General features: G+C 69.4%; 1 protein-coding gene across 1 annotated transcript; it reads right to left on the reverse strand.

Annotated features, from left to right (window-relative positions):
• Positions 1-1901: 1901 nt before the first annotated feature.
• On the reverse strand, positions 1902-20862 carry CPLX1 (complexin 1). Its single transcript, XM_054581848.1, has 4 exons — positions 20773-20862; positions 19431-19534; positions 8372-8547; positions 1902-3485 (listed from the first exon to the last, which is right to left on the reverse strand). Exons 2-4 carry the CDS (start codon positions 19459-19461, stop codon positions 3288-3290), a joined length of 405 nt encoding a protein of 134 aa, XP_054437823.1. The 5' UTR covers positions 19462-19534; positions 20773-20862; the 3' UTR covers positions 1902-3287.
• Positions 20863-20987: the final 125 nt, after the last annotated feature.

Below are 20987 nucleotides of genomic sequence, written 5' to 3' on the forward strand. Positions count from 1 at the left end.
CCGCCCACGGATGCGAACGGCCGAGACTGGCGTGGAGCCGTTTCCAGCGCGGACAGGTGGCGCAGACCCGTGGGTCGCCGGCCCCGCTGGCTGCGACTGTGGACAGCAGGGTTCGTCTCGCGGCGGATTAGCAGAACTAGACAAATGGCCCTTAATTGCCGGACCTTTAAAAACCTGTCCTGACGGCCTCGATGGTCGGTGGCTGCGACTCCAGCCGCTCGCCGAGCGCAGGTCTCCTGGGCGGAGTGATGCCTGGCTGGCTGCGCCCGGGGGCCAGGGAGAGGTCATCAGAGCCCGCTGGGTGCCTGCCCGCGCGGTGGAGGACGCCTCTGGAGGGAGGGCTCCGCTCTGTCACGGTCCAGGGAGGAGAGAAACTGCTACCAGGCAGCGTGGCCTAAAGCAGGCTTCCCGGGCAAGGCCCCCGCTCTGGAGCGCCCGGGGCAGCTCCTGCCCCACGGCCCTGGCGTGGCTGTTCCTCAGCCTGCAGGGCTCTCCGCGGGGCTCTCTGTCCACATCACCCCCGCGCGAGGAGCAGCAGCCTCACCACCCTCTCTGTGCCCTGACCCTGACTGACATCCTCCGCAGAAGGAATCTCCGCTTGGCTTTTGTGTGGGTTTATCATCTGCCTCCTGCTGCTGGAAAAACCAGTCCCAGGACGAGGGTCCTCGGTTACCCTCCGTGCCTGGGACTGAGTTGGGGCTCAGTCAACAGCAAGTGCTTGCTTTCCCTGGAGCCCTCGGACCCCAGCACCCGAGGGGTCTGCCCACCAGTCGCTGAGGAAGGAGGGCTGCCCAGGGTTGCGGGCACACCCGTCGCCACCTCGCACCAAGAAGGGTCCAGCCGGGCCTGGGTGGAGGGGAGACTGAATGCTGGGTGCCCTGCGAGGAACAGCCATACTGGGCGCTGCCTGCAGAGCCCAAAGCACAGAGTTGGCTGCGAGGACTGTGAGCTTGGGGTCCAGGCAAGGAGGGTGAACGGCTGCTCCCTCAGCAGGTGGAAGGTGCACAGGACGCTCAGTGTCGTTTGGGGCTGGGAGCCGCCCCACCCCCACCCCACCCCCGGCAGGAGGGGGATGGGAGATGCTCCACCCCACCCTGCGCTGGTCCGAGAGCATGTTCCTCCCAGACCCCTCCCCACCCAGCATGTGCGGCTGGGGGGGGGGGGCTGTGGCTGGCTCCCGGGGGTGCCTTGGGGCGCAGCTTGGTGGGGAGGCATGCGAGGGGCAGGGTGGGGTGAGCACGGCCCCCTCCGCGCTGAGGCCGGACGCCCCCTGCGAGTGCAGCCAGCGGTGAGAAAAGTCGCCGGGGACCCAGATTCGCCGCCCTCCTGGAGAGGACCCCAGAAGTGGGAGTCTAACAGGCCTTTCTGGGCACAGCCCGCCGTGTGGGCTTTGGGCACGGGAGGGACCGGGCAGATCCCAGGGAGAGACCGCGGGGGTTGGGGTGCCCCAGGCTAGGCAGGTACCACTAGCACCTTAACTGCTTCTGCCCAGAAGCGCGGGCACCCCTTGCGGGGTGGGAGACCAAGGCCCCCGGGACGTGCTGGCGAGGGGCAGGCTCCCCAGGGCAGAGCAGAGAGGCCCGGGGCACGGCCCGCACAGTGGGACCCCAGCCAACCCAGGGCCTGCGGCAGCTGTGGGGGAGGAGGAGCCTGCGGTGGGTCTTGGAGGTGGGGGGCGGGGCGCTACGCGGAGGGGACCCAGGCTGAAGCGGTCGCCTGGCCTGCGTCTTAGACGATTACTCCTGCTGGGGTTGCCTTAGGGAAGGGGCGTCTGGGACAGGGTGGTGGGGGGCCCTGCAGCCGCTCCAGGAGGAGGGGAAAATGCTTCCTATCGGATGGGCGCGGGGGGAGGGGGCGGATCCCTGTGGGTCCCACCGGCCCCTTCTCTCCTCCCAGGCGGGATCAGGTCTCCGGAGAGAATGTCCACACGGTATGAAATCACGGTGGTGTTTATTGGCTGCGATTCCATCCGGAGAGGACACACGCCGCGCCCCCGACATGCGGAGGAGGCGCGGGCGCGAGGACAGACAGACGGACGACATCCAAGGTCTACGCGAAGCTGGGCTGCTCCGGCGCCCCAAGCGCGGGGGACGGGTGCGGGGTTTCTGCGAGACAACGCCCTGCCTGCTCGGAGCGGGCACCCGAAGCGTGGAAACGGGCATCTAGGAAGACGGGGCAGCGGAGGAGCCGGGGCGCAGGGCGCGCCGTTCGTATTGCGGTCTGGTCGTTATGGCTTTTCTGAACAGCGCTGCGGAGCCGCGCCCGGCCGTCCACTCCTGCCCTCGACGGATTTCGGACGCGCATACCAAGGCCACCGGCTTTCAGTCCAGATAAACTCCCCGAAGACACTAGACCTCGTTTACCTGAGATTCAACGCATGTGATGCAAATTAAACAGGGACGGGGGCAAGCAGGGCTGCGGGGTCCGCTGTCGAATCCGCCGGGCGCGCGCCACGCCTCGGGGCGCCCGGCGGGAGGGAGCGGCGGGGGCGGGCACACCCCTCCGGTCAAGGCTCCCTCCGCCGGAGGGTGGGAGCAGGGTCTCCCTCGCGCAGCCTCGGGAGGGCGGGCTTGCGGTGCCGGACTCGGGCGGGCTGACGTACTAGGACGTGTTCCACTCCGGGGGTGGGGGTCCCCCACTCGTATTGCTTTGTTTCCTTCAGCTTAGAAAAGGGCCCCGGCGCCCGGAGGAGCGGGCCCGGGGGAGGGACGGACGGACGACGACGAACGCGACGGGTTCAGACGGAGAGGTGGGCGGCCGCGCAGGGTGTCAGCGTGGGAGGAGTGCTTGCGGGTCCGGCGCATCGGACAGGGAGGGGCCCAGGCACCGGCCGCTGCCCTTCCCGCCGCCTCCAACCCGCACCGCGCCCCCGCCCCCCACTATGGCTGTGCTCCTGAGTTTGGGGCCGATCAAGCGCGCATCAAGCGCGGAGGGGTGGCCGGTGGCGCGGCCTCAGACGCTGCTGGGCGGGCGGTGAGGGGCAGGGGTGGTCAGGGGGTTCCGGGCTCGAGGCAGGGGTCCAACCCTCCAGCTCAGGGGGAGCTCAGGGGGCTGGACCCCGGCCGCCGGCACGGACGTCAGGGTCCCTGGGGGTCGACGCCCCTCCCACGTGGCGGGCGCGTGGCAGTGCGGGGAGGGGTGGCGGCGGGCAGAGGCGCCCCCGCGAGGGGCGCGGGGCGCAGGGACGGGGACTATGGCTTGTGTCGCGCTGGGGCTGCACTCTGCTCCCGGCCTCCCTGGGGGCCTCCGCGGGGCCGGGCGGGGGGCGGGTGAGGGCGGGGCGGGCGTTACTTCTTGAACATGTCCTGCAGCGGCCCTGGCAGGTACTTGATGACCGTGTCCAGGATGCTCTCGTCCTCCGGCTCCGGTTCGTCGCCGCAGCCTGGCGGGATGGCCTTCTTGGGCCGCGTCAGGCTGCCCTCCGAGTTGGCCTCCATGGCCGCCTGGGCCTCGGCCTCGCGCTCCTCCTTCTTCTTGATGCCATACTGTGGGGACAGGCCCAGGTCAGCGGCCCCGCCGGGCCCTGTGCCCGCAGGACCTGGGTGAGGGGCCTGAGGGGCAGCACCCACGGCTATGGGAGGCCACCTCGGCCCCACCAGAACCCCGGAGGGAAGGCAGAGTCCCCACTCAGGAGGGCGCAGAGGCCCCCACAGAGAGCTCCTGGGCACCGGCGCAAGCGGGAAGCCGCAGGGGAGCGCGTACAGGCATGTCTACCTGTTTGGGGGCACCACGCAGGGTCCCCCAGCTCTGCCCTGCCCGGTGCCTCCTTGAGGAAGCTGTACAGCCCCCAGCCTGGCCCGGGCCGGTCACAGGAGCAGCGGGAAGGGTGGCCATGGCGGGGAGGACCCATTGCTCCATTGCCAGCTGACCAGACCCTTGGTCCCGGCCCAACTGTCACCCCTGTGCCCGGCCAGGTCTCCCCGGGACACAGCCATGACCCCAGCCCCTGGCAGATGCCTCTGCGCTCTGTGAGCCACTGGTAGGAGACATGCCCCATGGCCACTCCACGGTGGGTGTCTCGGGGCCTCGGCCACAGGGCTGGCTCCCTGCGTGCCTGCCCCCCACCCAACCCAGCTCCTCCCTTGTAGTGGGTCGAATGGTATCCCCCAAAATCCTTGTCCCCTGGAGCCTTGGGCAGTGGCTCAGTTGGCTGGAGCATCACCGGGACCAACAGGTTGCAGGTTTGGTTCCCAGTCAAGGCACGCGCCTGGGCTGTGGGTTTGAGCTCTGGCCAGGTGCACACAAGAGGCAACCTATGGATGTTTACGCCCCCCCCCCAACTTCCTCTCTCTCTAAGATCAATAAACATGCCCTCAGGTGAGGATTTAAAAACCCCCGCGTCCCAGGAACCTCCAAATGTGTCCTTATTGGGAAACAGCGTTGTTTTGCAGATGTAATGACAGTAAGAGCGGCAGGAGAGAACCCTGGGCCCCAGGTCCAGCGAGCGTTTGCTGTGAGGCACAGAGCAGGCCGTGTGAAAACGGGGAGGCAGATGAACATCGGGAGGGATGCTGCCCCGGGCCAAGGACACCGCGGCTGCCCGGCGGCAGACACGGGAAGAGTTCGCTCCTGCAGGGTTCGGCGGGAGCACAGCCTTCAGGCCTCCGAACTGAGGGAACAGGTTTCCCGGAGGCCACCTCGGCCCTGCCAGACCCATCAGTCCCTGCCCCCAGAGGCCCTGCCGCCTGAGCCTGTGGTCGCAGGGAGCCCTGGAGGCCACAGCAGGACCCCCGCCTTGGGCTGGTGGGAGCCAGGCGGGGCCGGGCTGGCCTCTCGGCTTTGGGGGTCTGGCCAGCCGCCCACGCTGCGGGGAGGGGAGCCCCTGGGTCAGGTCCGAGGCTGCAGGTCTCACTTGGGAGCCCACAGGAAGGAACAGGGGGTGAGGACGGCCCACGGGGGTTGGGTACGGGTGTCCGCGACAGCCAGCTGCCGAGGGGCCCACACGTGGCCTTGGCGACGGGGTGCTCTGCCCAAGCGGGGGACCCCCACTGCCCACAAATCTCTCCTTATCAGCCCTTTCCCCCAAAGCCTGGCTCTCCACGGCCCTGCCGTGTTTCAGGTTGGGGGGCTGACTGTGCCCCACCCCTGCTCTCCCCTGGGGCTGCAGGCACGGGGCAAGCAAGAGCCACCTTCAGCCGAGGTCTGGGAAGAGGAAGCCACGCGCTCGGCCCAGCTGTGACCAGAGCACAGCCGGGGGACCTGTAGGCCAGAGGGACGAGGGACAGCTGCACCTCCTCAGCGGGGCTCCTGAGTGGCACGGAGCCCCCTCTGCACCCTGACCGGAGCCAGAAGCACTGGGAGGGTCCCGACCAGGGGCAGTGAGGGCGCCCAAGGGTGCCTGGAGCGGCAGGCACTGAGCACTGAGGGCAACACGCGGGCCACACGCCAGGCACCCCTGGGGGCCGGTGCAAGGAGCACGCGCCCTTTCCCTGGGCCGCCGCTGCTCTGGGACACCCCCGCCGCAGGCAGCCGCGGCCCAGGCCACAGGAGGAAGGGAGACGCCTGGGCCCGGGAGTCCTGCAGGGCAGCGCGCGGGCTGGGGTGGGAGGTGCGGCCAGAAACTAGGTCAGAGCAGCCTCCTCCCCGGCAGGGCGGCTGGCACAAGGCGGGAACCTGCGTGGGCCTTGGCGGCCCAGGAGGCTGTGCTGCCCCCGGCCTGCCCCACGCGCACAGCGAAGGGGACTGGGCTCCGGGAAACGCTTGGTCCTGGCAGAAACACTGGCCTGGCAGGGGGAACTCACCTGCAACAGGAGGGCTGAGCGGAGGAACCCGGGGAGGGGGCGGGAAGCAAGCTCAGGGGACTGGGTTGGGACCCTGTCTGCAGGCACTTTCGGAGCTCCTCCCCGACGGGGTGCAGGAAAGACACCCCAGCCCGGTTGCCCCAGAGGCCTGAAAGCTTCTGAGGCTAAGGCTGCTCACTCTGGCCTTGACCTGAGGGTCACGTTCCTCTCTGGGCCTGGCGCTCCTGCGCCGCGGTAGCCCCAGAGCCTGGCTCAGGCGGCTGCGAGCCGGCCAGCTCGAGGTTCCCACGCCCTAGAGCCCGGGGTCCGTCGACAGTTGTTGACCAGCGACGCTGACCACCGAGAGGCCACGCCATCAGCGCTGGACCCACGGCCTGCGGCTGGGAGGCAGCTCGGGGCGGCCTGCGCCCCAGACGGCAGTGTGACCGCACGAGTAATAAGCGGCGATCGCGCCCGCCGGGATCGGCACAAACCTCCAACGGGCTAGGAGTGATGGCGGGGGCGCGGGGCGGGGCGGGGGCCGGAACCCGGCGGGGCTCGGCGCGGGGGGGTTGGTTCTGGCTCAAAGCTGCGAAACTTGGAGGCGGGAAGCCCCACGCCTGGCGGTGCGCATGCCAATCTGAAGGTGGGCGTGCAAATCAGGAAGCACGAAGCACAGCAGGGTCGCGTGTGCAGGTGACGCACAGGTGGGCCCAGCCCCCCTCCCACCTGCTCCCGCGCTCCGCCGGGAGCGAGAGGCTCCGCCCACCAGCCTCCCTCCGCGGAGGTGCCTCTCAGCCTCGTCTCCGGGTGAGGGGCCTGGGACCGGGAACCCCGCACCCCTGCCCTAACCATCCCTCACGAGCCCTGGCAGAGGCCGATGGAGAGGCACACCGGCCAGGGGAGGGCGGGAGGAAGCCGGGGCCAGCGGGGAGGCACCTCTGCGGAGCAGGAGGGCGGGCGCGCGAGGCCGGAGCACAGCCAGGTGGAGGGGCGCTCTGCGGGGAACGGTGCGGACTTGGGCGTCGGGCCACCTCGCGGGGCCAGGGCCGGGCCGGGTCAGTGGACGCAGCTGGGACGCCGCGGAGCGGGAGGCGCCAGGCGCCGCGCTCCCCACATGGGCCACCAGGGGGCGCCCCGCCCTTGCGCGTCCCGGGGATGCCCTCGCCCCTCGCCGTGCGCGCTCCCCCTTTGGGGGGCCGTGGGGCCGCGGGACCTGGTCGGGGGGGCCCTCTCTGCTGAGCCGAAGGCTCCTCGCAGGGAGTGGACCAGGTTCCGGAGCCTGCAGTGCTGCAGCGGGAAGCCGGGGCTCCAGCGTCTGGGACCTGTCGTCGCTCTCCCGAGCGGCCTCGGATCCGGGAAGGCGCGGCGTTGGCGGGGGCGCAGGGGGGACACACGACAGGGCGAGTCTGTTTCTCTGTCTTTCCCTCTGTCTCTCTGTCTCTGTCTTCCTGCCTTGCACCCGCGCCGGGCTCTGACCCGTCTGTGCCCAGCACAGCTTCCAGGGGGTCTGCTTGACGGTGCCCATTCTCGGGCTCCTCCCCACACAGCTCCTGACTGCGGCAGGACAGGCAGAACCGGGGCGGGGAGGCGGCTCACGAGCCGCAGGTCCCTAGGGAAGGGCCCCAGGCGGGGGCCCCTGCACTGACCACTCGCGAGGGCGGGGAGCGGGCCCTCCCGCGCGCCCCGAGGCGGAGCGCAGCAGGCTCCCCGTCCGCCTCCCGGCTCCTTGGCTGGTCCAGGCCCGGCACCGTGGAGACCCACTCAGGAAGCCTCCAGGCCCCCACCCAGCCCGCACCCCGAGGGTGCATCCACAATGGCTGGGACCACCTCCTTCAGAGCCCAGAGATGGGGGCCAGGCAGTTGGGGGCAGGAAGGAGCCCGGCGAGGCCGCGCCCCCAAATCCCACCTCCCACCGGAGCACCCAAACCCAGCGATGCCTTCGGTGCAAAGGGCGCCCCGAGGCACGAGGGCCTTTGGGGGAGGAGGCCCCACCCGGCAGGGGCCGGGGAGGGCAAGCACCCCAGGTGGCATCGCCTCAAGGACCCTGGGAGGCCACATGGCTCAGGGGACCCCTCCCTGGGCCCCTCTCCTCCAGCCTGGCCCCCAGTGGCCCTGGCCTTGCCCACCCCCGACCGGGCCACTGGAGGCAGGTCGGAGGCAGGGAGGGGTCCCCCGGGAGACAGCCGCTCCTGCAGGAACCTCCACCTTGTCTACGGTGCCTGGGTGTCCCCACCCCGAGGACAGGCCACCGGGGGCAGGAAGGGCTGGGCCCCCCACCCCCGCCGGGCACTGCAACCCCCAGTGAGCCTGCGTGGCACGCGGGGCGGCCTAGGGCGCAGCCACCCCTCATCCCGCACCCCTCAGGGGCCGCGCCCCGAAGCTCCCGGGGGGCAAGCCACAGTCCTGTCCAGTGCAGCCTGGCCAAGCGGGGGCAGAAAGGGGCCCCCAGGCTCCACATGGCCCTCCCCCCGACCGCGCTCCTCCCCCCGGGGCTGGTCCCGCACCCAGGCCTGGCCTGGCAGCCCCCGCGGGGCGGTGCCCGGGTGGGTGCAGGTTCAGGGCCGACTTCCCCGTGGGAGGGGCGGGGGCTCCCCGGCCCCAGGGCCCAGCCGCCCGCCGCCCCGCCTGCGCCCGCCGCCGAGCCCCACCTTGTCCCGGATGCCCTGCCGCATGGCCTCGCGCTCGGCCTCCATCTTGGCGTACTTGGCCTTGCGCTCCTCCTCCTCCTGCCGCAGAGCCTCCTGCCGCTCCTCCTCCTTCTTGGCTGCGTCGGGGTCCTTCTCCTCGTCGCCCCCCAGCATCTTCCCCATGTCCTTGGTGGCCCCTGAGGACAGGAAAGGGAGTGAGCTGGGGCAGCCCCGCAGGGGGACAGCCCTGCCCGGCCCGGGCTTAGGTCCTGGCTCCTGCTACCTGCAGAGGGAAGCGTGGGGGCCGGGGGCAGGAGGAGGCGGGGTGCACGGGTCATCTGCAAGGAGGCAGGGTTGCGTGTGTGTGCACACGCATGTCTCTGTGAGGCTCTGGAGCAGGCCGGTGCCTCCTCTGTGGGCGCTCTGTCGGACTGAAGCTCAGCCCCCAGGAAGTGCCGGAGGGGTGGCGGAACAGCGGCCGGCGGGTGGAGGGGCGGGCCCGGTGTGCAGCGGCTGGGCGGCGGCTGAGTCTGCGCCCGGCGCCCTGATCTCTCCTGCTGCGCCGGCCACGGCTGTTCTCTTGAGGTCCCGATCCATAGTCAACAACCAACACGTCCCCGGACACCCCGGGACTGGTCCCCCAGGGCTGAGCACCGTGGTTACAGCCTCGGATTGCGGCAGGTGCCACGGCGAGTCCTGGCCCTTTGGCAGCTCCAGGCAGCAGAGCGGCCGATGTGCCCATCCCACGCATGGCACCCCCGGGGCAGCACCGCGGGTCAGTGCCTCTCAGCCGCAGCGGCCAGGCCCGCAGGGCGCCCTCCACACATGCATGCACGGCCAGAGCCGCCAACTGGCCCGCCGTCTGCACGCTCCCCGGCCCCGCGTGTGCCCGAGGGGACCCCCGTTGCTCCCAGTGACAGCTGTCCCCGTGCGCACGGACCTCGTGCCCCCACCTCAGGAGGCCCTCCCCCTCCCCTGACCCTTCACGAGCTCCGCCCTAGGCCAGCCAAGCAGGCGCCTTGGGAATAAACTGTCCGTGTGGGCGGGTGCTGACCCCGCATCTCCAGCCACGCTGTCCCCGCCCTGGCTCCGGGCCGGCCCTGCCCGCTCCCCCGGAGGCTGTGGCTCCACGTGCTTGGCGCTCGCTCTCAGCGTGGCCGGGCTGCTCTGGCACCGCACCGGGCTGCGTGGGACGGAGCCTGGACGGGCCCCCTTCCCTGCAGGTTTGTCTGCCGGGTGCTGCCTCTGCCCCCTGAGTACTCAGGCACCTGCCCCTCGTCGGGGAGGAGGGCGCAGCTTGGAAAGCCGCCCGCTGCAGGTGGAAAACAAACCAGTTTCTGGCTGCGCTCTGGGCTGAACACCAGCCGCCCACAGGCTGCACCATGCTGATCACCTGGGCCTTCCTGGCGGCCGGAGGCCTGTGCAGGTCGTGGGGTGTGCGGTCGACTCACCCCCGTGGTCCCTGCGGGCACGGGCAGCGCCTACGCCAGGTGCTCGGCCGGGGGCACAGACCCGGGTGGACAGACCGAGGGCCTCAGGGCCATTCTCAGCCGCACCTGTGAAGTTTTGCCAAACAGATTTCAGGCCAATGACTCGCAGGAAACTGGGTCACAGAGTCGCTGACACGCTCTCCGGACAGTTCCCCTGGTAACCGGGCCGGCAGCTGGCCGCCTCCTGGGCTGCCGTCCTCTCTGGCTGGCGTGTGGGGGAGGCAGGGGCACCCCCCCCAGGGGCAGCGGCCGCCGCGCTCCCGCCTCCCTGGCCTGTTGGCGCCCGAGGCAGGTGGATGGTGGCTGCGTGCGTTTCTCTCGCCCGGACAAGCGGGCGCCCCTGGAGAGAGGCCCGGGGAAGCACAGGAGCCCCGAGGAGGAGGGCGGAGGGGGCCACGCGCCTCTCCCTCCTGAGGGTGAAATGTGGGGGCGGGCAGGGGGCACGGGGCTGGCGAGGCCGCCCTCACTTGGCGGCAGGTCCCTGAACCGGCCCCTCTTGTGTGTCACTGGGCTGGAGCTCCAGCAATTGCAACAAGCGTTTAGTGAGCACCGACTGCGTGCGGAGCTCGGTGACGCTAGGCGCCGGCCTTGGGGGCTTGCCTGGGGCCCTCCAGCGCCACCGTCCCTGGTGCCGGCCCGAGCTCTGGGCTGGCCCAGTGGTCAGAGGGGTCAGAGCGGGCCCAGCAGCGCAGCAGAGCATGGGGCGGCAAGGGGAGCCTGGATGACCTCTCCTGGGCCAGGGGTGAGGGCAGAGGTCAGGCGGAGCCGATTCACGCTGGGGGCCGGCTGCACAGACACCGGCTGCGGGAATGGACCCGGCTCTTAGGTGTCCCCAGCGGGACCTTGGGGGGCCCAAGAGCCCCCTGTGCCGAGGGCTCAGAGCCCCACGGCCCAGGGGTGTGCAGACGGACCCCGCCTGTTCCCCACGCCCCTTCACGTTCCCTGCAGGACGCGGGGGGCGGACCTAGCATTAGGGTAGAGGGTGGCAGAGGGGGCAGGTCTCTGCCCTAGCTCTGCCCTTTCACCCCTGACCCCACGGAGGAGGCCGCCCGCAGCCTCCCTGAGGGCAGTGGCTGAGTGGGGGGCCTCTAACGGGGAACGAGTTAGAACGGGAGTCCAACCCCAAGGGCTGCGTCCGGGAACCGGAGAGCGAGGCCTCTACCTGGCGGAGCCTCCGGCCGAGGGCGCCACAGACGCCCTGGAACAAACGCCCCTCACGTCCCTGCATCAGCAGGACACACAGGACACAGCCGCGCCTCAGCCTCAGCCAGGAGCGGGGGCCACACTGCCCGCACGGCCGCGGTCCTGGGGAGAAGACGGGCCAAGGGCACGGCCGCCCGGCACGGGGACGGCGCGGTGGGAGGAGAGCGGGGAGCACGCGGGGGCGGGGAGGGCCGCCGGCCGAAGGGGTCCCAACGACCGCGGACCGCTGGCCTCGCGGTCCTCGCACATGTGACACGGGAGTGGAGTGGCCTCTAAAAACTGTTGTCAGAAACTGAGAAGTATGTCTAAGAATTCACAGATGGAGTGTTTCAGACATTCAGGAAACATAGTTCCAGCGGTATTTAGAATGTTCTTGGAAGGGAGAAAAAAGGAGGAAATTCCACAGTTTATTTCTGTGAAATCGGCATAAGAACTATGCCAAAAATCAGCCGAGAAAGAGAGACAGAGAGAGAGACAGAGAGAAGAGGAGGAGCAGGAGGAGGAGGAGGAGGAGCAGAAGAGGGGGCGGGGGCGGTCAGGCCCCTGTACACTGGCCGTGGAGGTAGCTGTTCTCATTAGGGCAAAGTGAAGGTTCGCCCTTGGAGAGCCACTGCCCTGGGGCCTCCGGGTCCGTGGACAGCGGGGACTCCTGGAGCGGGGTCGGGGGCTGTCCTGAGGCCCGGCGCCAGCCCTGACACCCGCCCCGCCTTCCTCCCCAGCACGGGGCACGGCCGGGCGGGCGGGGGGCGGAGCGCGGACTGGGCTCCGCTGCAGCTCCCCCCCCTGGAGGCCCCGTGACTGCTGGGACCCTGCCCGCCTGTCCCCCTCCAACGGGGAGGGGGTGGGGTCACGGTCATCGCAAAGGCAGGCGTCCTCAGGGGCGCGCACGGGGGAAGCGGCGTGATGGGCACGCAGCGCGGCGCGGCGGCCAGGAACCAGGAGCCCGCACCGCGGTCAAGACGGTGGTCCCGCCCGCTTCCCGCTGCTTCCTGGTGGGAATCGAGAGTGAAGACATTTAGCCTGATATGCCACCCGGACACACAGAATGGGGTCGGGCGGCTACAAAGCCACGGAGGCGTCGCGTTCTGGCAGCTGAGCTCCGGGCGGGGGGCACCAGGCCCTGTGGGTGGCGGGGTGCCGGCGGCTGAGGCCGCTCCTCACCCTGGGGACCCGCTGCCCAGGCAGCGGCAGGGAATCTAAGTCGTTTCCCTGGAGAAGCCGGAGCGGAGACCCTCCGGGCTCAGGCTGGGCTCGGGCACTCGGGGGCAGAGCCGCACACCGGGCCCGAGTGGACATTGGTTTCCTGAAAGAGGCCTCGCCCAGGCCCCGGCTCCACCCACCAACCCCGTCCTCTGGCTGCACCCAGTCCCCAGACATAAGAGCCAGGCCACCACACGTTCATTGCACAGGGGAGCCTGGAGGCCCCACGGGCGCAGAGGAGGGACAGATGGGGCGTCTGGGGGAGCGACAAGAAGCCGCGCCCTGGAGCTGAGCGATGCGCCCGCAGGGTGGGGAGAAGACCCGCAGCGAGGGCTGGAAATCTGACATTTCCGAAGGCCAGGGTTGAAGAGAAAACCCAAAAGCCTTTGGAGAGAGAGAGAGAAAAGGTCACATGAAAACACCAGGAAAATAAAAATAGCACCTGGCTTTTCAACAGCGACTTTAGGATCTGGAAGACCATGGAAAAAAGGCTTCACATTTTTGAGGAGTAAACTCTATGAATCTGAAATTTTATACCCCGCCTGACCACACTCAGGCGTGAGGGTGGACTGGGGCCTCCACCAGCCTTCTGTGCCCTTCCGTCAGAAAGCCCGCACGGCGGCGGCCGGACGGCCAAGCAGCTGCCAGTGTCCGGGGCAGCTGCTCCGGCTCTTCTGGACCCTCAGGAGCACTGTGTTCGGGGGCTGCGGGCGGGTGTGGGATGGAGGGCGGCCCCCAGAAAATCAGGCGAATGGGGAATGAGGTGCTCGTTAATTACAGGGTGAACCTAAGGGTTCATTTATTCTTGGAAAGTGAGAGTAAGTTTATTAACGCTCAGATCAGGGAGGCAAAAGGGGGGCCCCGGAGACAGGATCGGGGTGGACCCGTGTGAGCCACGGCTGCCCACTGCTCCCCTGCCTGCACGTCTTGCCGGAGCCCTGACACTTTAAGAGAAAAGGAGTGAAAGGACGGCCCCGGCTGCTGGGGCCCCGTGGCCTGAGCGCCGGCCTGCGCACCAAAGGGTCGCCGGCTCGATTCCCTGTCGGGGCGCAGGCCTGGGTTGGGGGCCAGGTCCCCGGTTGGGGGCGCGCGAGAGGCAACCATCACACGGATGTTTCTCTCCCTCTCTTTCTCCCTCCCTTCCCCGCTGTCTAAAAATAAGTAAATAAAATCTTACGAAAAAAAAACAACAGTAAAAGTACACGCCTGAGGAAACGGGGGGTGGCGTGCTCAGGAAGCGCGTGCCCCAAGGTCTCATCGCAGAGAAACGCAGTCTGGCACCCGCTCATCCGTGAGCACCAGTCAGGTGGCCACAGTGACCGTGGGAGGCCTCCGTGCAGGGGCAGGGAGGGAGGGGCGAGGGCTGTCCCCTGCCGGGTCCCCAGTCCGGCCCGGAAACCACAGAACTCCTGAGGGGCCACGGTGAGCACTTCCCCGAGAAACACGACGGGACTCGTCTTGGGGGCGGCCTGAGAAATGAGTTACTTCAGCTCCACGTTATCTTGTCCGGCCTGGATGGGAATTATCCCGTCCCCCCGGCTCGGCCAGGGGGCAGCAGCAAGGTGGGCGGCCTGCGCACACGCCTCTGGAACGGCCTGCTGGTTCTGCCGCCCACCCCGAGGGGCAGGATTCTGCCCACACCTGCCTGTGAGGCGGACAGAGACCCCCGACGCCTCCGAGTCCCGGGGCCGGACACAGGGCGGTCGCAGCTGAGAGCCACCGTGACCGTCTCCCAGGCTCACCTGCCGCCCCGGCTGGTTCTCGTTGGCAAACAGCAGGAAGGACCCTGCAGCGTCTTGGGAAATTAAAAAGGGATCTGAAGGCATTCCACGTGAGAAAGTATTTTTAGATTTTATTTATTTATTTCTAGAGAGACGAGAAGGGAGGCCGAGAAACATCCATGTGCGGCTGCCTCTCGTGCGCCCTCTCCTGGGGACCTGGCCCGCAACCCGGGCCTGTGTCCTGGCTGGAAATCAACCGGCGACCCTTTGTTTCTCAGGCTGGTGCTCAATCCACGGAGTCACACCAACCAGGGTGAAAATATTTTTTTAAATAAAGCAATGAGTGATGATAACAGGTGAATTTAAAAGTGAAGCACTATTCCCATTTTCTGTACTTTGCTTCAGTATTTCAATTCCCTACACTGAACACTTACTATTTCAACAATGGGGAAAGTCCACTTCCACGTTCAAAATTAGATGCGTATGAATGTGTCTAACGAAAGAGAATGCAAAGACCGAAGCGTCGTTGTGTACGAGGACCACAGACGGCGGGTCCCAGCCGCTCAACGGAGGGCCGGGCGGCGCGCGCAGAGCCCGGGGTGCAGTGGGCTCGCCCGCCCATCGGAGCTGAAATAATGCTCTAAAAGGGCACGTCAGCTGCAAAACTCTGCGGAAGGCTTGTAAATTTAAAAAGAAAAAAAGTCCTTCTATCAGGAATAAATAAGTGAAACGGCAAGGAAGCATTTTAAAAGCAAAAGTCAGGACGACAGAGGTGGGGTCAGATGTGATCACTGAGGCCAAGTCCCTTCACCAGCCCCTCCCCCCCAATAGGAGGGGTCTGGGGGGGCCTGGGGGGCCTCCCCTCCCCATCCTGGGTCAAGGAAGAAACTAGGAAGGTCCCAAGGACAAGTGAAGCTGCCACACGCCAGGGGAGGGGGCGGGGTGGGGGAGGCGCCGTGTCCTGGGGCGCCAACACGCCAGGATGGAACAGCTAAAAGAAAGTTGCTCTCTGCCCCTCCTTCCTGGCAGGGACAGAGCCCACCCTCCTGCGTGTTGGGGGCCCCCAAGGCTCCGCCCCCTGACGCTGACCTGCTGACTGAGGGTCACTGCCGCCTGGCCGTGCCTCCCGGAAGCCACCACCCCGCAGGCACTGACTGCAGGTCCCTCATCTCCTGCCGGATGGAGCCGCCAGGACACCTCTCCCCTCCCCCGAGGGCCTGTGGTGGTTCCGCAAACCGGGGTCAGCTGTCTGGACACCAGCCCCTCCCCAGGGCCCCTGTGACACCAGGCGCCCGCCCGCGTCCCCGCCTGCACACACACACACACACAGCGTCCCCCCTGGCTTTTGGGGGACAGAGGCGAGATGAAAACGCTGATTAGGGAGCCCGGCAGAGCGGAGCCCGGCGACAGACGGTGCGGCCGGGCCGCTGCAGTCCCCTCGCCCGCCCCTCCGTTCAGCCTCTGTGCTCCCCCCGCAGCCTTTCCACGGCAGGGGCGTCTGTCCGTCGAGGGGGCAGGACGGGGTGGGCGGCAGGCCCGGGAGGAGGGCCTGGCCCTCCTGACCCCCCGCCTGCTCCCCCGGCCCCCGAACAGGAGCCGTGGCCGGGGCTGCCCTCCCTGACGGCCTGGCAAACGGAAGCCCCTTCGGACCCACCCCTGCCTTCCCCCAGACGCCCCGAGGGGCCCCCGCTGGGCTGGCGGCTGGAGCTGCGCTGGGGGCAGCAGGCGCCCTTACAGGCGGGGGCCTGGGGTGGGTCCGCGCAGGACAGGAGCCCCAGAGGCTGGGCGTCTGCTTGGCTGGATGGACAGAGGCCTGGGTGCGAAGTCCACCTTTCTAGGACCTTCCTTCTGAAGGGAAGCTACGTGGCGGGCGGCCCAGCGACTCACGGGCCCTCCAGGGCCCCAGGGCCCCAGGCCGGCGGCTCTGCTGGGGTCTCTGCAAAGCCGCCGTCTTTGGTCGCCTAGCACCCGGCACCGGCACCGGCACCTGAGCCCTCTGCTGGGTCCCGACAGCTGCCTGGCCTCGGCCCACCCGTCTGCCTGGACGCTGGAGTTCAGGCAAGCCCATAGGACCCAAGGGGACCCAAGGGGACCCAAGGGGACCGTGGGGTGGGGCGGGGACTGTCCGCTCGGCCTGCCAGCTGCCCCCTAAGGAGAGGGAGCCAGCGTTCCCGACTGAGCCCCGCGGGGCGGAGAGGGACCCGCCCGCCGCTGGCCGGGCACGACGTGGGTGACGCCGGGCGCAGGTGCCCCAGGAGCCCCCGCGTCCGACGGAATCGGGCGCTCTGAGCGGGGGCCTCGGAGGGACCTGCGCTCCCCCGCCCCCGCTGCCTGGTCAGGGGTGACCGGGCCTGGCCCCACGAGGCTGAGGTCTCTGAAATGGGCCAGCGCCCGGGTCGCCCCTTCTCGGGGCCCCTCCCTCCCGGCGCCGCCCCCCGCCCCGCCCGGACGGCCAGCGCCCGCAGGGCACGGCCCGCACTGACCACGCCACCGGGAGCCCCTGGCCTGCCCACGGCTCTGCCCCGCCCTCCGGCCGCCGTCCCTGCGGCCCTGGGCCATCGCGTGCTGTGTCCCTGCCTGTCTGTCCGTCCTCGGAGCGGCCTCAGGCCTGCAGCCTGTGGGAAGCCCTCCCCTCCCCCCGCACGGCCCCCAAGGGCCTGAACGTGTTCTGGGCACAGAACGTGTCACGCTGGGCGGACGACGGAACAGCCAACCAGAACTGGGGCTTTTGGGCCAACACAGCCAGGCCGAGGCTGGGTCGCCTGGCGCGCGCCTGCCCACGCAATCCCTGGGTCCCCTCAGCCCCTGGGCCACGTGCCGCTTCCTGGCCTCGGGGAACCTGTCTCAAACTACACCCTTGAGGGCCGAGCCGCTACAGACCCGGGCAGCGTGGCCGGGCCCCTGCTCCAGGCCGCTGTGAGCGGCCGGCCTCACCCCCGCGCGGCCCCCGTGGGGACTCAGCCTCATTGCTTCCTTTGCTCAGGGCCAAGCCTTGGCCGACTGAAATCCGGGGTCACCTCCGGCCCGCAGGTGGCACGGGCCTCTACGGCCTCCAGCGCATCCGCTCGGGGAGAAGTCGGCCACAGCTGCCGTGTCCCTTTATGGCTGGGCCCCGGAGAGCCGCCCCCGACAGCCCACGCGCCCTGGCCTTGGGGCAGAGCTGGGGGGAGGGGCATGTCTTCCACGTCGGGAGAGCTTGCGCCCTGGGCGGACGCTGCCTCCGGCCGGCCCGCTCACCCCCCGGCCGCGGGGGCGACAGCCACCGCTTAAGCCTCAGTGTCACCCCAGGGGTCCGGAGACCGGAGTGTCCGGGCCGGTCCTGCCATCGCCGGGTGGGGCCCTGGGAGCCACCTGTCCCTCCCTCCGAGGGCCATAGCTGCCTGCCTGCCCTTCAAGAAGCAGCTGGGGTGTGACCGGCCAGAGCAGTCGGTGAACTGGCCCCTGGGTCCCCTGCTCGCCACCCATGGCCATGCCAGAGGCGCAGAGACAGCATGGACGGAGGGCACGTGCCTCATCCCCGGCCCGGGGTGCCCTGGGCCCAGAGGGCCCAAGGCCCCGTAGGACCGGCCCTGCGCATGGGGGGCCTGCTGCACCCTGTCTGGCTGTCTGTCTGTCTGCCTGGCTCAGGGTCCGCACCAGGCAGTCACCTCTGTCCGGCACACGGTCAGGGCAGCGGAGGAGGTGCCAGGTGGTGCGCCCTCAGCAGAGGACTGGCTGCTGCCAGCCACCAGGCCGGGGACGGCCTCAGGGGGCCGGGACTCAACTCCTGTCCCCAGGGCGGCTCCGGCAGGCACCCCGACGCCCTCCTCCTGCCGAGAGTCTCTGAGGTGTGCGTGGGCGGGCATGTGCTGAGCTGTCTCAGGCTTCTGCCCCAACTGTGCCCTGCTGCTGACGCGTCTGTGTCTGTCGGTCTCTCCCTGTCTCAGTCTCCGTGCCGTGTGTTCTGCCCCCGCACCTCCGGTCCCGTTTCCTTGGGGCCCTCAGCCTGCGTGCCAGCCCCCTCCACGTGCTGTCCCCTGGCTCTCGGGCGCCAAGCCGCTCCCTGGCCCCGCTGCCGCCCCCGCCGGGCTCCCGGGAACCTTGCTGTCTCGCTGTCTCCGTCTGTCTCCCTCCACCCGTCTCGCATGTCCGGAGGCATTTCCGCTTCTTTTTCTGGGTCTGTTTCTGGGCTGTGTGCTCTCTGACTCCATCCCCTTTCCCGCGTCTCTGGGTTCACCGCCCAGGGCGTCTCCCAGGCCCTTCCGGCAGGCCCTCTGCGGCGGGGCTCCAGTCTGCCTCTCTCGGGATACGTGTCTGTCTGTCTGTCCCTCCGTCTGTCTCCCTGTCCCCACACTGACCCTGACGGCCTGGCAAGAGGAAACGCAGGCGGAAAGCAGGCCTCGCCTGGAGGTGCGGCAAATGCGGGGGTCGCCACGGAGCCCGGGGCGCCCCCTCGCGGCACCCCCGTCCCTGAACCGCGGGAGAAACTTCAGGATGACACCAAACAAAGGGAGCGCAGGCTGGCAACCACCCGGCCGGCTGCAGCCGTGCAGTCGGCCAAATCAGACCTGTCAGTGTCCCCACCACCCCGCCTCTGGGCCCGAATGAGCCACGAGTTAATTGCCAACACAGGCTGGGCTGGCTGGGCGGCACGGGGCTCCCCCTGGCCCCCCCCCCCCAAGTGCCTGGATGCTGCCTGTCCTCGAATCACGTCCGGTGATGTAATCATTATAATTAGACTCAACCTGCAGCCCAGCCTTGACCACGAAATCTCTGGACGCGGCCCCGCAGGAAAATGCCTGTTCACGTGCCTTCTCCAGCCATGGCTGCTGCTGGGGTGCAGGGCACGGCCCCCGTTCCTGGCCCCAGTGCCCACCTCTGGCCGAGGCTCCCGGTCCCCCTGACACAGCGGCAGCTCCAAGACGGCGGCGGTGGCACAGCACCTGACACACGCCCGGCTGGGGACGGCGCCAGGCCAGGTGTGGCCGAGGGGACGTCCATGGAGGACGGTGGCCACGGCCGCGAGGCGTGGGCCGCAGGCTGGGGGGCAGGGGTGGCCCCATGGCCGGGGCTGAGCTGAGCGCCCTGCCCCGAAGCCGCCCTGCCAGCGTGGACCTCGGGCCACTGCCCCCCTGCCTCCTGGGCCAGGGTCTCCAGCCCCGAGGTGGCCTTGAGCCAAGCCGGCATGGGACTCAGCAGGGCTGGGAGCGGGTCCTCTCCCTGAAAACATGAGAGGCCACGCTGCCTCCTGCAGGGGGGCCCGGGCGTCTCTGGTCCTGGTGCTCAGCCTGCTGCCCTGCCCCCGTCCAGCTCTGTCCCCTGCCCCAGTGGCTTGGCTCACCCATGGGGCCACCGACCCTGCCGGCAGGACTGTCCCTCGCTGCCCCCGAAGCCCACCCTGAGGCGCCCCCGCCAGGCTGCGTCCTGAGGCTCAGCCCTGGCCCCCGAGTGTGCGGTCACAGCCTGCGCCCCCCACCCTGTCCCTACCTCCCAGGGCCTGCTTCATCACGAACTCCATGACAACGGCTTTGACTCCTCAGTGGTTCCTCGGAGGGTCCGAGCTCTCAGGCAAGTGTGGCGGTGTCCGGTGCCTAGAAGAGAGGAGAGGGTCACAGGCTGCCAGGTGACCCACCCTCAGGCTCCCTGCCCCCCCGCCCCGCCCCCCCCCCACTGCAGGTCTGGGGTCTGAGAGCAAACACCGTTCCCAGGACTCTGGTCCCAGGAGGGTCCCTGAAGAGGGGGCTTCTACGCCCACCCTGTCCATGGCGGGCAGACCCCAGAGCCCCCACAGGCCTGCAAGGCGGTCTCACCCCACCCTGGGGGCGTCTGCAGCAGGGCCCCCGGGGGGGTGCTCACCGCGGGCCGGCGCGGCGGAGGGAGGCCAGCCTGCGGCAGCGGGGCAGGGCCAGGGGCGTTTGAAGGTGACTGGCTCTGCGGCTGCCCTGGGGGGCTCTGGGACACAGGGCCAGGTCCCACTCACAGACAGGGTGCAGGTGGGTGGGGCCTGAACGGGTGCACCTTCAGGGGGTCCTGGAGGCTGCTGGGGGAGTGTTGGGAGACCAGGCTCCTTCCCGGGGAGATTCAGTGCCCACTGCCACCAGCCCACTGCAAAGACTGGGATGGAGGAGCCCCCAGGGGCCAAGCCGTGGGGACACCCCCCCGCCAGCATCTGCAAAGGTGGGGCGCTGCGGGACCCAGGCCAGGTGGAGGTGGGGAGGTGTTTCCAGTAAAGCCTGCATTTGCATTCCCCCGGCCCTGGCGGGGCTCTCCTGGCAGGCAACCCAGGCCCCTGCAGAGCCCCTGTGTCTGTGGGGTGTCTCCTCCCTCTGAAGGGGACCTGCGTGTAAGCTGGACGGGCGGGAGGTGGCAGGCGGGCCCCCCTCCCCGCCAAACGCCTGTGCTGCAAAGCAGATTCTCTTCCAAACTTCTCCCCCGGCTTCTGGCTGAGAGGGAACTGCGGGGCCCAGCCGCAGAGGAGTCGGGGTGAGGACGCTGGAGCCCCCCGAGGGGCGCGGGCCAGGCTCCCGCCACCGCACCCTCGGCGCTTTGCGGCGGGCGAGTTGCCCGGCTCTGCGGAGCGGTCCCCAGGCGGGAGCGCGCCAGGAGAGAAAACGCAGGAGACAGGGGACGAGGGAGGAGGGCGCAGGCAGATGCGAGAGGCAGGCGACGCGGAGAAGGAGCTCGAAGGAGGGGGCGCGGGCCGGGGCCGCGGGGCCGCTTCAGCACCGCGCCGGCGGACAGCGCCCGCCGGGCGCAGCGCGCTCGCGGCGGACCGGGGCCGGAGCCAGGCGGCCGGGCCGCTAGGGGCTCCGCGCGGGGCGCCGGTTACCTTTCCGGGGCCGGGGCGCAGGCGGCGTACGGGCGGTCAACGGCGGGGCGCGCTCCGGGCGGCCGGGTCCATGTGGCGCCCCAGGAACTGCGGCGGCGGCTGAAGGGCACGGCGAGGAGGGCGCGTCACACGGAGGAGCCCCCGCCCCGCGCCGGTGACGAGGAGGGCGGGGCCGCGGGCGCCGGCGGGGGCGGGGCGGGGGCGGGAGCCGCGCC

This window comes from Pteronotus mesoamericanus, unplaced genomic scaffold (assembly GCF_021234165.1).
Source record: "Pteronotus mesoamericanus isolate MK-2021 breed Mesoamerican mustached bat unplaced genomic scaffold, CSHL_Meso_final contig_68, whole genome shotgun sequence".
Taxonomy (NCBI): domain Eukaryota; kingdom Metazoa; phylum Chordata; class Mammalia; order Chiroptera; family Mormoopidae; genus Pteronotus; species Pteronotus mesoamericanus.